The 17,344-nt window shown below is 41.2% G+C and overlaps 1 protein-coding gene across 1 annotated transcript in view; it reads right to left on the minus strand.

Moving 5' to 3' along the window:
- The window catches only part of LOC118219848 (hemicentin-1-like), a 508,226-nt gene that overhangs the window by 289,237 nt on the left and 201,645 nt on the right, over positions 1-17,344 (minus strand). The window contains exons 22-25 of the mRNA XM_035403310.1: positions 7,875-8,132; positions 6,222-6,512; positions 4,939-5,247; positions 3,472-3,747 (exon numbers count right to left, since the gene is read on the minus strand). Coding sequence (XP_035259201.1) covers positions 3,472-3,747; positions 4,939-5,247; positions 6,222-6,512; positions 7,875-8,132 — 1,134 coding nt within the window. The remainder of the gene's footprint in view (positions 1-3,471; positions 3,748-4,938; positions 5,248-6,221; positions 6,513-7,874; positions 8,133-17,344) is intronic.

Here is a 17,344-nt window from a genome sequence, read left to right on the forward strand (position 1 = left end):
CCTAAACCCCCACAGGAGCAAGCCTAAGGCAAGGAAAAACTCCCTGTGGCAGATGGGGAGAAAACTTGGAAGGAACCAGGCTCAAGGGGGAAACCCATCCTCCTCTGGTCTGCTCAGGGTGCCGACTAGTGACCAACATTCAGTCAGTCAGTTTTATGTTGGCTGAGGTGTAATTTGCAATAGAAATTTGCATCACTCCAGCATGCCCAGCTGAACTACGCTGACCTGAAGAAAGCTGTGAAAGTTACACATTTAACTGTGACACTGAGAAGCTCTCAGAGCGGCTGCCATCCCCTCTGAAATCGCAGAGTATCCTAACCCAAACACAGCTGCAGGAAGCTGCAATGGTTACCATGTGCGTCTGCATTTAGTCCCATGCTCGTCTCTCCTCTGCTCGAGATACAGACATAGCTGCAGGTTGGAGCCGATCGTGTGGTTTCTGTACTCTGATCACGTGCTCATGAATGGAATCTAATGAGCCGCAACGTCCGTTATTTTTATACTTTCATTGTTTTTTCAAGAGGAGGTAATCAGATAAGTAAGATATGCCCACGTATTTTATAACCGTTCTGCAGCTTTCCCCCTGTGTGTGGCAGGTAAATAACAGTGTGTGCATACGCCAGTGTGCATGTGTGATGCAGCACTTTCTTCCTCTGGAGAAATGTGGAAGTCCGTATGTTTGTGTTTATAGTCAGGTAAACAGCTAGGTGTCCATTCCATGTCAGGGAGCTTATAAAAAATAAAAGTTATCTCAATAAGTTATTATTTAAGTGCATTATATCAACGTTTATTGTGTTGTATGTATTTTATTGATTCCTATTAGAAATGTTTCATAACCTGCATTAATGACTGCAGCACTGTTTCAATCCTGAGGTCTCCTGTACACGAGCGTTATACATAAGCCCTGAACCAGGAGTGACCACTGTCCATTGAGCAGCACGTGTCAACAGAACCTTAGGGCTCTTATAACTATATGATTCTTATGTAGGCATTTGAACGGATACTGCTTTAAAGCAACATCGGTTCAGAAAGGACTGCAAATGTGATGAACTTCCAAAGACACTGCTATTATGTTGGCATGAGCGATAGCACAGTATAATGAGTAGAACTGGTCTTGTAACCCAAGGGTCACAGGTTTGATTCCGTTGTACCCTTGAGCAAGGTACCTAGCCTGCATTGTTTCAGTATAAGTCCAGCTGTATAAATGGATCCAATGTAGATGCAATGTAAAAGCTGCGTAAGTCACTCTGGATAACAGTGTCTGCTAAATGCCCGTAATGTAAATCACTTGTAGCCTAGTTCCTCAAAAACGCTTGCCAAGCCAACAGCATATCACTTCATTGCCCTGGCCAATTGGTGCTGAAAAATTATTTAAGATCAAATTAAATTCAGCTAGTCTCATTTTTTATTTATGATTGCCTATTTATTTTTCATATGTGATTACTCTTAGTTATCATCGAAAACTTCATCATGCAAAGACATAAATACCGCAACTAATAACATTTTTAATGACGATACGCTATAACAAGCAATATAAAAATGACAATGTAGTCAAAATAACATGGTGGAATCAGCATAATATAGCATCAAGAGAGACAAATGCCAGCTTTAGCCTACATATTTATTAATATTGATTTGTCACGATTCATCACCACGAAGAATGAACACAAGAAAGTTATGACTGGTAACATTGTTATTACAGTAGAAGTATTATTATATAAAAATAATATTAAAAAAAACAATCAGCTTCTCTCTCCACATTCAGCTCACCATTCCTGCTCAGTTTCTCCTTCTCACACTTGCATTAGAATGTGTTGCTCACCACAGTGGAAGATGCTATAACTGACCTGCTGGGGATGTTACATTACACGTTTATTTTTTTTCATTTATTTCTTATGTTAACAAAATAAAGAAGGAACAAAAAAGAACACACTTTAAATTCCATTTAATGTAATACTAATAAAAGCAGACACATGAAATGCATGTTGAACATGTTGCAGAGTCTCAGCTGTTTAGGCTGTATGTAAGCTTGCGGCGAGTTTACTACATAATATATTAAGTTCAGCGTAGGACCTGAAAGAAACATACAGCAATCAAAGCTGACTAACTTAGGCAAAGACCACAAGTGCAGCTCTGGTGAATCAGAACCTCAGATATATTATACAGATCCTGCACTCTAAAGGCACGACTGCTTCATTCCCAAAACTCACTGAGTGTCCCCATTACTGCACCCCCAATCAGGATTTCCCCTCCAGCAAGCTGAGAAGCATCACATTGCAAAATAATTCTGAGCTCTCAAACGTTCTTCATTCCACATGAGCACACTGATCCAGCTTCTGTGTGAAGGTTTCATAAGTCAACTTCCACATTCTCTTCAGTGTACTTGATAGCTGCTTCATTAGATGACCCTGCACATCAACAAACATGTATAAACACAACAGAGGGAGAGAACTGGGAGTGAGAATGACCAGTGTTGTGGCCTGAAACCTGAAACGAAACACACGTTGTTTTTAGATGTGTTCCCCTATAAAATGACATCACCTGGTTTCCTGCACCATTTCACACACAGTATAATGGAGGCCAGCAGCAGAGGAGCAGCTCCCAGACCGAACACCAGTCTACCTGTGGAGAGACACAGAGAAGAGGGATATGTGGAGGATATAAACCTGTGCATATACAAGAATATATGGCCTGACAGGGTGGCAATCGGAACCCATGAAAATGGTTAATATCTCTTATACTATGGCTACAACTAAAATGCATGGAAAAATTTAAATAAAAAGGTATTTTTAAGACATTTTATTAAATACAAAACTAACACCATTATGTACACATCTGCCACTTCACTAAATATGGTTTCTTTGGTAATGATAAACCAGTGTTTCTCTTTTCTTATGTATGCAGAGTAGTCTCACTATCAGCCATCAAAAATATAAGATAAAGAGAAAAGACATTAAACAATGAAAAGCAAAGTTCACAACTATTGTCATGATGCATTTAGCAACTGTTATAGTGGGAAGACAGTGAGCTGTATCATATATTCTAATCCACATAACTACGATACGCTAATATCTCCAAGCTTAATAAATGCTGCACCCCTGACCACATAAATGTGAAATGTGTTGAAAATAAGATAATTTCTGCACATTTAAACTTAGCGAATGATTTTTTTTAATAACGTGGTGTTTCCTTTTATTTCAGGATTTCTAAATCAACAAATTGAAAGTTTTGTGTAGTGATTTGAAACCATAATGAGGCAAAATTACCCACATTGCCATGCCTATATACAAACACAAATAAAACGATTGGTTGACAAGGCAGTCAACCAATCGGAATTAAATATTTGTCCAAGCCATAGTATAAATTGTTATACTGTTTGTTGCTCCTATGTATGGTAAGTGAATGGAATGCAATGCAAATATTTTAAGGATAAAGTTTTATATATAATTGGAAAGCCTACCTGAGACTCACCTGCAACAGTCAGAGTGATGGAGTCGCTGCGCTGTGATGTCACATTTCTCCCCTCCAGCCTCCCCTCACACCGGTACTGCCCCTGGTGAGATCCAGCAGCCCCAGTGATGTTTACACTGTACTCTTTAGAGAGAGATGTGGCTGTCTGGTTATGGTCTCTGTACCAGAAATATGTCCAGTTGCTGTAGGAGTCCACCTCACACCTCATTGTGATGGTTTCTCCATTGTACAGTAGGCGCCATTTTGGCTTCATGATCAGAGTGGCCTTAGGCAGGGCTGTGGAAAGGACACAGACTGGGTCACAGTTTCTTCTGTCAGAATGTACATGTGACTGAGGAGGAAAGGGTTATGTCTAAAATGTAATTAAAAAGAACCTGGCAGTAAGGTACATTGTCTTTGAATTAATAGACAGGCCTGCACAAAAAAATAAATTATTATTATAATAGTTGAAGCATTTAACCAAAAGCAAATTATGTTTGCGAAATAATTTAAATTTATTAATTTATTAAATTTTTTTGTTAGCATTATTTGAATATCATTGAGATTAGGACAATTATACAAAGCCTCCAGCACTGCTGAATTCAGGAGAATGCCAATAACATGTCTGAACAAATTAGTTTTTTCTTCCTAATATAGTTAACATAAATATTTGAGTATTTATTTTTGTTTTCAAAAATGAATGGAGCCCAATGGGGAAACTTGCTTTTTGAGCGTAAATAATAGATATCAGCAGGGGCGACATTACATCTGGTGCTGAGGTTGACAACCGAAAGCTGGCCCCTTTTGTGAGCTGCATATCTGATTAATATAATTTCCTGTGTTTCAGTAAACAATTTCCTCTCCTGCCTCTTTATCTCCCTGTTTAATACCATCTCACAACAAGGGTGTGGCATCTGCAAGTCAACATATAAAGCATGGAGACATGGTAAAGAGTTTTAGTTTTTTGTTCAACCAAAATTATAATGAGCAAGATATACAATCTAAGCGACATTGACCATGGTATGATAGCTGGTTCCAGACGTGGTGGTTCCAGCATCTCAGAAACAGCTTCGCTCCTGGGATTTTTATGCAGTACAGTCTCTAGATTTCATGAGGAGTGGCGCAATAGACTCCTGTGAATGGCATTTCTTTGGGGGCCAACACCTTGCTCATCCTGCTTTGTCTCTGCAGTAATGGCTAGTAGTGGTGGTGTAATGGTGTGGGGAATGTTTTTGTGACACCCCTTAGGCCCCTTAATACCAACTGAACATCATTTGAGTGCCAGAACATACTTAAGCATTGTAGCTGACCATATGCATCCCTGTAAGGCCACAGTCTCTTGTTTCAAGTGGATACTTCCAACAGGTAATGCATCATGTCACAAACATGGCGGCGACTTCATTTTACTCCACTGACCTGCACAGTCCCCAGATCTGAATCCAGTTGAGCATGTGACAGATCCAAATTGAAAGCGTACCTGAGACTCACCTGCAACAGTCAGAGTGATGGAGTCGCTGCGCTGTGATGTCACTTTTCTCCCCTCCAGCCTTCCCTCACACCAGTACTGCCCCTGGTCAGACCCAGCAGCACCAGGAATGGTGAGAATGTTACCAGTTACACTGTGACCAGCAGTCTGAGACACAGCCATCTGGGCCTGGTCTTTGTACCAGGAATATGTCCAGCTGCTGTAGGAGTCCACCTCACAGCTCAGGGTGACGGTCTCTCCATTGTACAGTGGGCGCCATTTTGGCTCTACAGTCAGAGTGGCTTTAGGCAGGGCTGGAGAAAGGAGACAGACTGGATCACAGTTTCTTCTGTCAGAATGTAGAAGTGACTGAGGAGGAAACAGTTGTGTATATAATGCAAGGGAAAAAGAACCATGGGAGAAAGATTAATCATCTTTGAATCAATATGTGGTCCTGCGCAATATTTCATAAAATATAAACATTTGAAAAATAACTTTAAAAGTAAATTATATATATGAAACCATTTACAGAATATTTTTTATTCTCTATAATGTGAGCATAAGTTGAGTATCACCGAAATTAGGATAATTATACAAAGCCTCCAGCACTGCTGAATTCATAAGAATCCCAATCACATGTCTGAAATTTACAGAGAGTGGTGCAATAAACAATGAAATCCAGTGAGTAGCAGTTCAGTGGGTGAAAACACCTTATTAATGAGAGCGTCGGAGTAAAATGGGCAGACTCATTCAAGCTAGCAGAAAGGCCACAAATGGTTAAATAACAGCTATTTACAACATTGCTGCGCAGAAGGACATCTCTGAATACACAACCCAAAACTAAACAATTGAAGAATGGATAAATGCCTGGTCTGACGAATCTCAATTTCTGCTACGACACGTACGTAGATGGTAGGGTCTGAATTTGGCAAAACAGGATGAATCCATACTGCATAAAAATCCCATCCTGCTTTGTGTCAGCAGTAACAGCTGGTAGTGGTAGTGTAATGGTGTGATTTTGTGACACACATTAAGCCACTTAATACCAACTGAGCATCAATTGAGTGCCAGAACATACTTAAGCATTGTAGTGGACCATGTGCATCCCTTTATGACCACAGTCTACCTTTGTTCAAGTTGATACTTCCAACAGGTAATGCGCCATGTCACAAAGCACACGTCACCTGCAGCTGGTTCCACAAACAAGGCGGCAATTTCATTTTAATCCAATGACCTGCACAGTCCCCAGATCTCAATCCAATAGAGCATGTGACATATCCAAATTGAAAGCGTACTTGAGACTCACCTGCAATAGTCAGATTGATGGAGTCGCTGCACTGTGAGGTCACTTTTCTCCCCTCCAGCCTCCCCTCACACCAGTACTGCCCCTGGTCAGACCCAGCAGCACCAGGGATGGTGAGTCTGTTACCAGTTACACTGTGACCAGCAGTCTGAGACACAGCCATCTGGGCCTGGTCTTTGTACCAGAAATATATCCAGTTGCTGTCGGAGTCCACCTCACACCTCAGGGTGACGGTCTCTTCATTGTACAGTGGGCGCCATTTTGGTTCTACCGTCAGAGTGGGTTTAGGCAGTGCTGTAGAAACAAACAGACAGGGTCACAGTTCTGTTGTCATGCCAGTATTTTTTTGACTATGGAGAAACCAAATAACCCTAAATGAAGGACAAAAACCAGGGCAGCTGCATTCCTATTTTCAATGACATTAAGAGAAGATACTCAAAAATCAGTAATGAAAAAATCTCTAATCCTGATCGTAGTGGCACAAGAATTAAACTAAGAACAGGTCCCCAAAATCATCACAGCAGTTGGACCCAGTGCATTATGGGAATGTGCCAATTTTGCACACTGAATAATGTCTGTCAGCACTCACCTGATACCTGTATGGGAGTGGGGTAACTGTACTCTATGTACCAATCAGCACTCACCTGATACCTGTATGGGAGTGGGGTAACTGTACTCTATGTACCAATCAGCACTCACCTGATACCTGTATGTGGGTAAGGTAACTGTACTCTGTGTACCAATCAGCACTCACATGATATGTGTATGTGGGGTAACTATATTCTGTGGGGTAACTATACTATACCAGACTGGGTCTCCCCCCTATGTGTGTAAGAGCAGCAGCGCTGAGGGTGTACGAGCCTTTAGATGTTCTGGAAATATGGGCTATGTCATGTGATCCAGTTTCTTTTTACCAGTAATATTCCCGGCCAGCTGAAGTCACTGTAACCGTACAAGAGAGACTGACATGTTCTCTTGCATATAACTGCCTGAGTGGAGAGACAGCCAGGACAGGTGGTGGTATCTCTATAACAGAGAGAACAAACTGAATCTCTCCCCCAGGTTCCTACTAATGGCATAATCAAACATACAGTGCAAACTGGCTTTAATCTGTGATACAGTAGAACATGGTTCGCTTATCCATGTATTGGGAAAGCATGTGACTGTCTCAGAACGGGTGTGGGCGAGGCTGTGAAGACGGACAGACTGTGTCACAGCTCTAACTGCTCATTACATTACATTACATTACAGGCATTAGCAGATGGTTCTACCCAGAGCGATTTACACAACTTCTACATACAACTTTGCTAGTGGAGTGTAGACATGACTACAGAGGGACAGGCATGCTCTGATTTGGGTTGAGACAAAGAGCTAAAGCTGTAGGTTCTCTCATTGTCATAACAGATAGAAAAGGCTACATTCCATGGATTAAAACATACAAAAGCTCAAATATTAACAATACAAACTCAACTCAACTGGTGGTATACCCAGGCCATTTAAGTGAAAATAAGTTAATTTTATATTTGCCTGTAATAAATGAACTGGTACGGGAAGCACCATGTGCACTGGGGAAGATTGAATAAATGTGTTAAATATGGTCTCTCTGTGGGATGAGTGAGACCACCAGTGTTCAGCTGCTGACCAGTTTTGACTCACCTGACACGTTCAGTCTGACAGGATCACTCGTGGATTCAGCAGAACACCTATATACACCACTGTGGGCTTCAGTAACAGGTGTGATGATGTAGATGTTGTTATGGGATGTGTGCTTATACACCCAACTATTTGATTCATTTCTGTACCATGAGAATCCATGATGTTTGTATGGCCGTCCCAAACACCTGAGATTGACGGTCTCTCCAGTGAAGAACAGCGGCCAGTTAGGCTGCAGAGTCAGTACATCCTTTGGGCTCCCTGTACGAACAGTGCGTGCACTACGTCAGTACATGTGTTTAAATACTCATGACATGTTTATAGTGTCCTGATTAATGCCTCAGCTTTATTATTTTAGAACAGTAAAGAACTGATTCTGTTTGTGATCTCTGTATCACCCCCTACTGTAGGACATGCCTCGAGTCTCACAGAATAATATTTCTACATTACCGTCCACATATGCAGTCAAATTAATCACATCATAATTCTGTTAGGCAGTCTTATTGTGAAACATGACATTCTGTTATCAATCATAAGTTTCACTAAACTGTCTGAATAAGGTTTATCTCTGATTAATTATCAGGTAACAGAAGGTGGGGTTTGTTTTTAAATCTAGTAACACTCACCCGGTCTTGTCATTAGACTCAGCACTGTATAAAAAAAAAGACAGGAATCATTGACATCATCATTGAAATGGCCAAAGAAATGCAATAAGCAAGAAAAATACAAAACCATAAATATGTTCAAATAAAGTCTAAATACATCCCCCTCATTGCTGTTTGATTTCAAGATGTCATCCATGCAGTACTGTGGAAGTTGGGTAAACTCAGGTCCACCAGTCAGTGTTTGAGTTTGGCAATGATCAGTTTGAATGGAGCGTATATCTGTTTGTGTGAACTTATTTGAAGCCTTTACATGTTCTGTGCAAAAATACATTGAAAGTTCTGGTAAAAAAGCCAGTTACAGATCACCACTGTCATATTATTAAGTGCAATTGTTTTACCTTTTATCATGACATTTGTTGTTTTATTATTTCATTTGTTGGACAATATTTTACATTGGTACCTTTTGCAATTATTTATATTTTTTATTTTACTGCTAGAGTGCATTGATGCACACCAACCTTTTTATTCTAATTGCAAAAAGCTGCTTGTACATTTTTTTTTGTAAATTTTCCCACTTTCCCACCTGCCAAGGGACTACTGATGAAATTTAGTTATCAAGCTAATTCTGTGGCAGTTACTAACTGTCCAATGTCTCTTTCAAATAACAAATAAATAAAATTGTATTTCTTCTTTCACAAAAAATTATTAGTGATCATTCAAGGTATGTTATCTACTGAAGCAAAAGCATACTTCTTCACTCATACTTTTCTTCTTTACCCATAATGCAGGTCATTCCAATGCAGCCCAAAGGCTGTAGAGCATTTTAGTGTTAGTGAGGTCAAATCATACTTATTTAAGCATAACTTCACAAATGTGTTGTTGTTGTTTTTTTTCAATCAAATGCTAATTTCAACACAAATACATACTTGTCTGTTAAAAACTTTTACATTAAAAAACTGATTCGGTAGTACTCACAAATCAATGTGACCCCTCTGTTTGCCTGCATGATTCAAGAGGAAGTTTAGTGCTTCAACTTCAGTGGTCAAAAGAGCGATAAAAAAACCCTGACCTATCATATATACTGTACATCACTGCTAATGCATTCTTTTCTTATCTGCTTGTGTGGACAGCAAGTTGCAAAACAATTCTCACAGAAGCTCCCACCCTTCTACTTCATCACTGCGTTACCTTCCGCTTTTCTGTAACTAAAATCAACTAAATTTAAATATATATCTGCAGAAGGTCACTCTTACATTTCCTGTCTACTGATAACAAGCCACCAACAACAGAAGCCAGAAAACCCACAGGCACTCACAGTGCCAAACTGAGAATAAACTATCCAAACTTGTATGTGAGTTATGTAGGCTACAGACAACTCTAAGTACCTGTATGAGTTGTACTGCAGTTGATGACAGATTAATCCTGTGAAGAATTGTGAAGGAGAACCCTAAAACTACAGTCAGTGATGTCACCAGCAGTCTCCAGAGGGCAGGGGTAAAGATATAGCAAGCCGCCAAATGCAGAAGACTCTGAGAGCAGAATTATAGAGGCTAAACAGCAAAATGCAAAACCTCACATCAATGTCAAGAATCAAAAGGCCAGATTAGAATTTGTCAAAAAATACAGAGAAATGCCAGAAGAGTTTTGAAACAGTTTTATGAACAGATAATACGACAAAAAAATAAAAAAATAAAAAACAAAGCAATGGAAAGCTGAAAGTGTGGAGTAAAGAACCTCTAGTTTTTAATTTTAATTTCATTTTTTTTTAATGGTAAATGGACTGCATTTATATAGCGCTTTTATCCAAAGCGCTTTACAATTGATGCCTCTCATTCGCCAGAGCAGTTAGGGGTTAGGTGTCTTGCTCAAGGACACTTAGACACGCCCAGGCCGGGGTTTGAACCGGCAACCCTCCGACTGCCAGATAATCGCTCTTACCTCCTGAGCCATGTCGCCCCATTTTTACTTTTGCACAGCTGAAAATAGGGGGACTCAACACAAAGACAGCAGTTTCTGTGAAATGGTAACACACATACCATGATATTAAAATCTGAATACTTTTGTCTCATATTCATATCCAAGTACCTTAAGCACAGAGCAAAAATAACCAATTTCCCTCTACCATTATAACACCTTTGGGGGGTTCTGTTTGTGAGAGCAAAAATAAGGAAGTAGGTCCTGCACAGCAAACCAGGTTCAAGTTTCCTTCTCCTTTTTATAAACTAAAGAAGTGCAGAACTTCACTCGTTATCACAGGGAATCAGAGAGACTTTAGGGCAGCACCTTGCTTAAATGCACTGGTCCTCTGTGAAATAAGACTGCATTGTCTAAAAACACCTGACTGTGCCAGAGCTGACTGAATGTTGGTCCTGCAGGACAGCTCACAATTAGCTAGAGTGAAGCCCAGGGTGTATGTGATTGGCTACTGTGCTGTCCAGAGGCTGTAGTGTGGTCCACAGAAAGGTGGCTTCAGTTTGTGAGGAGTAGCGTCCAAACACGTGACAGCTCCTCTGATTGGTCAGACTCAATAGTCAAGCAGCATGCTGGTTGCATTCATTTGAAAAGATGGAGATGCTTGTTTGTGCACTAAAAAACGTACACAAGATTGAGGTGCTAGTCTGTGTGCTTACAAACTTACACAGGATGGAGTGCTTGTCTGTGCTCCTTTAAACTTACAGTGCATGTCCCTCTGACATTTACTTGAAAATAGAAGCTATTGTAAAATCATTTGGCCAGCAGGTGGGGCCCTTGAGCAATACAATACATTGAGTTTTAAAAAAAAAATTGATAAATAAATACTTCACTAATTTGGCTCCTGCCTAATCTTTAGGGTACGCTCTACTATACAAAATTGTCTACTATCCAGCACCACAGATTCCCTGATGGTGATGGAGAGTAGAGGTTCTACTATAATGACCTCTGCAAAAACAATGCCCAACAATGCCCAGTCAAAGCCCAACATCTGGCCACCATGCTCCATCAGTTCAGAGACAGTCTAACTGGCTTCTTGCATATGCGGACTTCATGGCTACTTGGCCACAGAATCATTTGTGTTCTGTCTGTTTCTCCAGGCTTGGGAGCGGATTGGCTGCAGCAGAAGAGCTGTGTTAGGTCATAGCTAAGGACCATTATGTGGGAAACTGAAGAGCAAATAGATAGAGGGGGTGGAGTTACTTCACTCTGAGCTCTGAATAAACTAAAGACTTCAAGAAACTGCTGCACTTCCTGGTCCAACTTCCCACAGTACCTCCAACCTGGTCCGCGGTTTTGCCAACGCCGCTGTACACTCTGGATTCCAGGCTAGGGCTTCTCCCCCGTCTGCCACCAGATAAGCCCCTTGTCCTGGTTACAAGGACAACCAATCACTGTAACGGTACGGGTGCTGGGACCCAGGCGCAGAGTGGAAAAAAACACAAAACTCAAAAGGGAGAAAATTAACAAAGACTTTACTTACAGAAAGGAAGGCAAACAAACAGGGAACAGAAAGGACACGAAGGGCAAAAACACACTCAAAAAATATCTAAAAACAGAAAACAAGAGGAACTCACAAACATGGGCAGGGCAGAACACAGGCAGGTAGAGGACAAGGGCAGGTCAAACAGAGCACAAGGAAAGGTCAAACAAAACACAAATCAGGAACAAAATACAGGCAGGTACATACGGTTTTCAAACAGAATTCAGGAACAAACACAAGAAGGCGGGTACATGAAAGTCAGGAAACAAACACAAGCAGGGCAGAACACGGGAAGGCAGAGCACAAAGGAAGGTCAAACAAAACAGTCAGGAACAAAATACAGGCAGGTACATATAAATCATGAAACAAACACAAGCAGGGCAAAACACGGGAAGGCAGAGCACAAAGGAAGGTCAAACAAAACAGTCAGGAACAAAATACAGGCAGGTACATATAAGTCATGAAACAAACACAGGCAGGTACATACGGTCTCAACAAACGCTAGTCGGGAACAAACACAAGGAACCAGCACCCGAGTCAAGGGAACAGAGAACTTAAATAGACAGGGGTAACAAGACACAGGTGAACTCAAAAAACAATCAAACCAGAAGGAGGGGATAAGACAGGTGGGAACAATGATGGGATAACGAGACAATGAAACAATCATACAATTAACCGGGGGGGAGCAGGACACAAAACAGAAGTGCCGCCATCTGGCGGCCCAACAGGGGAAACACAGACAGGAAAACAGGACCATGACAATCACAACACTGACACCAAACAAAGGTGCTGTAACAAAGGTTAAAAGTATCTCGAGACACAACACAGACCTGGCCACCAAGAATAAACCAAAATAAAATTAACCGGCACACAAAGAATCTCCACCCCGTCCCACCCCCCTGGGGGAATCTCTTTATCCTTACCGATCCTACATGCACCTTTATTTTTATACCCATTCTGCTCAACTAATTCTCTCAATGAACACCAGAGATCGCCCACCTCTCTGGCAGTCTACAAATGATTATGTTCTGCCATCAGCATTCCACATGTGCGCCCAACCCCCATTACTCCTGTAGTTCTGGCCCAATAAATTTAGGAGACAGCGCTACTCCTAATGTACAGACACTCGTTTATTTTGTGACATTTCTGTTGACCTGCTGAAAGGCAGAACCGGTGAACAGAAGTCTGGTTACGTCCAGGAGAAAGACTGGCATTTCCCCACATTTTTAGTTGGAGTTTACTGACACCTAGTGGTGAAAATATGCAAGCCTTTCACAACACAGACACGCACCTGCCAGCATCTACCATTGCCAGACATAATGGTAAATGGTAAATGGGCTGTATTTATATAGCGCTTTTATCCAAAGTGCTTTACAATTGATGCCTCTCTTTCGCCAGAGAAGTTAGGGGTTAGGTGTCTTGCTCAAGGACACTTCGACACGCCCAGGGTGGGGATCGAACCGGCAATGGATATGAATGTTGCTCCAACTACCCCAATCTCACTTCACACTCTATTGCCCCAATATCCAATTACCTATGTTCTCACCTTATCCCTTTTCAAGTTTCAGTTTAACAGGTTGGAAAACTCTATAGTATATTATATACAGTCACTACATTCAGTCCAAGAATTCTATATTTGCAACTCCTGCTATTAAAAATGAAAAACATCAAATAATCATTTGTTTCTCTTTTGGGGGTTAGTCGTACGTGGCAACAAAAGTGAGTGACAGACAGGGTTTATTAAATGAAGGATTGAGTACACAAGGAAAGGCTTTGGGATGCAGTGGAATTCTGCAGTGGAATTCTTCACTTCACTTCAGCCCTGCAATGTCAGGAAGCACACACTCAGATCACACAGTTCCTCCAGAAAACTGACAGTGTGGAGGAGGAGGGGAACTGAGGAGGCTCCAGCAGCATGAGAAAGAGAGATCAGAGAAGATCCAGAGAGAAGTGGATGAAGACAAAAACATAATAACATTAAGAACATAAAGGGAGGGAAGAGGCAGGAGCCCCAGAGAGTGACACAAACCAGAAAAACTGTGATGATTAAAGCATGATGTCAGAGGAAACAGAATATTCTCTCTGCATCTTAGTTCAAACTCCTGTCATGACACTAGCTGGAGACCTGATCTCGCTGTTCTGAACCAGATTTTACTGTACAAGGGGATGTATATTGTTCCAGCTAGTTTAACACCTCGGGCCATCATCTGTTCAATCATTATGATTATTTGCTTTGACAGATTCCCCATTAGCTCTCTATTGACATCGAGCCCATCTTAAACTGTTAATACCAGGCTAGCCAGTGGTGGATGGGCTTCCTCTGTAGCCAGCTTCCACCTAAGCCTGGGAACCTTTTTATTATCGCTGTTTCAGTTTTTTTTTTAACTTTATTTGCTGTGTTTTTTTTTTGGGGCGGGGGGGGGGGGGGGCGTTCAGTTTTTCTTTTTGTTCTTTCTCAGCTGACAGTGTAACATGCTGCCCTCACCTGGACACAAGTAAGTACTGCATCAGCCAGAAGTCAGCATGGCTAACAGCAGGAGATCTCACGCAGGTACTGGGACTTTAACATTAAAACCAGAAGAGATGGGTTTAAGTTCATTGATCTGTGTTGTTTTTTTAATTTAATTAGTGGCATCCTCTGTTCAGTGAACATGTGCAAAGGCCAGGTCTTTCTCTGGGACAGTATTAGGCTTCTGTTCACAAGCTCAGAACTTTAGCAGGTCATGAGAAATGGCACAAGTGATGATCAAAATAAACAAGTGTGCGTATGTCATGAGTAGCGCTGTCTTCTAACTTCATTGGGCAAGAACTGCGGGAGCAGCGGGGGTTGGGCGCACGTGTGGAATGCTGATCGCGGCAAGAGACCTCAGTTGTTCATTAAGAGAATCAGTAGAGTGGTACGGGCATTAAATTAAATGCTGAAGGATGGCTGCCCGCACACTGTCTTAGCCAGGAAGAGAAAGTGTAGTGGTTTTGAGTGCATTAACTCCGCCCCCTCTGCCCATTTGCTGCTCAGTTTCCCTCAGCTGTGAGTACAGCTCTTCTGCTGCAGCCAATCAGCTGCCAAGCCTGGAGAAACAGACAGAACACAAATAATTCTATGACCAAGCAGCCATGAAGTCCATATCTGAAAGAAGGATGGAGCCAGTTAGACTGTCTCTCTGAGCTGTTGAGAGGGGGGTAGAGAACCGCAGATGAACTGCTGTGTCATGCCAACACATCAGACAACACAGTCCTGCAGCAAGTTGAATATCAGACTTGCAGTCAACCTGGAAGAAAGCAGGGGATTCTCTTATTGTTTAACTGGGTTATTCACACTTCAGACCCCAACAGTATTGGAGTGAGTCTCTCTGTCTGCTCAGATTAACTTCAGCCTTGGACACATGCAGACCTATTGGCCTGTTTCTATTTATTTACAGGAAAAGCTTTCATTTCACATCGTGCTGAAGAACACTGACAAACTACAGCCTTATTGGTGGCTATAAATGGAAGGAAGAAGGAAGAAGGAACTATAGTGAGTGCAGCACAGCATAGAAACATCACTCTGACAGTCCAGCCCCTACAGGGGTGACCTTGATTAATGCTTATAGGAGACTGTAGCCACTACATGCTATTTACACAGCTGCTCTTTCAGTAGGGCGGGACCTCACACATTAGCCTCAATGTTACATCTCTGACACTGTCTGTTTTTTTAAAGATCATTATAGTAGAACCTCTACTCTCCATCACCATTGTTGAATTAGTGGTGCCAGATTGCAGGAAATCCCGCATACTACAACGTACCCTAAAGATAAGGCATACTAGCACCATATTTTTCTTGAAATACTCTATTTTTTATTGCTCTATGGCCCCACCTGCTGGCCAAATGCTGCTATTTTCAAAGAAAAATACATTTTGTGACGTCTTCACAAATCTGCAACAAAATAAAGGCATTATTATTATTATTTATTTTATGTATTTATTTATTTTAACATATTATTTATTCCCTCACCCATACCCATGAGCGTTTGGGAGAGGATTATGGTGGGCTGGTTGCATTGGATTGCACTTTGGATTGGGGCAGGGAAAAAAAGGGAGGGGGTTTGTGGGGATGCACGCACCAAGAAAAAAAACCTCAGCCCAATTCCCAGGATTGAATGTTCTGCAAAGTAAAATGCAGGATAGTAGAGGTTCTCATGCTTTTTCTCAGAGTGACATTCACTGTATGTTTAAAGGGCCACAGACCTGCACCCAATCCTGTGTAAGTTTGTTAGCGGGCGTTCTAGCGTTCTAGCCCCATCCTTTCAAACGCATGCAACCAGCCTGCTGCTTGGCTATACCAGACAGAGAAGCGGCCATTTTGTGAAACTGAAGCTGTCAAACTGAAATAGCCTTTGGCTGGACACTATAGCTAATCTTGCGCTCTCTGGACAGCACAATAGCCTATCACACACACCCAGGACAGCACTTTACCCAATTGTGCATTGTTCAATTGTTCATTGTTCATTGTCCAACATTCCCAGTCAGCTCTGACACAGTCAGGTTTTTGAAACATGCAGTGTTGCATTGCACAGAGGACCAGTGCATTTAGGCACAGTTCTGCCCTAAAATCACTCTGATTTCTGGTGATAATGAGAGTGAAGTTTTCCACTTTTTCTTTAGTTTATACTTCCTTATTTTTGCTTTCACATAGTGTCCTCTAAAAGTATGGTAAAGGTCAAGTGAACTCTTTTCTCTGTAAGTAATGATGGACAGCTGAAAGTGTAACGCAAGAAACTTTTAGCCTACTTTTTGATTTTATATTCATACTTTAGATTACTTTTGCACAGCTGAAAATCAGGGGACTCAACAAAAAAATAGCTGTTTCGGTAAAATGGTGATACAAATACCATAGAATAAAAGCTGATTGTTTCTACTTTTGTCTCATATACATCTTTCGATCTTAAATCCAAATTCCTTGAATAAAAGGCAAAAATAACTAATTTCAGATTACCGTTACCATTCTTTTTGAGGGCACTGTTTTTTGAATTTCATTTATGCAAATTGACTTGACGTACCTCCAAGCACCTCATGCTTCACCTCTATTTTTCAGGAATATAAAAAAACAATATAAATTATGCATTAGAGTTTTTAAAAAATGTTAATCCCTAATTTAAAAAAATAATATTCTAACAGTTGTTCCAGTGACAGTTTACAAAAAAAGTATTTCATTTTCTATTTACAACACGCCCCCTCTCCCCAAGTCCTTTCCAGGAACTGTGCAGTTAAACATCAGAGCAGACTCTTTAGTGTGAACCTTCTTCCATAAGTCAATCTCAGGGTTCTTGTGAATTGGCCCAGAGCTCCCAGAGAAGGATGTTCGACAAAGAGCGAACAGAACCTCCAGAAAATCAGATGCAGAGGTATCTAGTGTCAGCAGGTCATACACAATTCAA

The sequence above is a fragment of the Anguilla anguilla genome, chromosome 2, assembly GCF_013347855.1.
Source record: "Anguilla anguilla isolate fAngAng1 chromosome 2, fAngAng1.pri, whole genome shotgun sequence".
Lineage (NCBI taxonomy): Eukaryota > Metazoa > Chordata > Actinopteri > Anguilliformes > Anguillidae > Anguilla > Anguilla anguilla.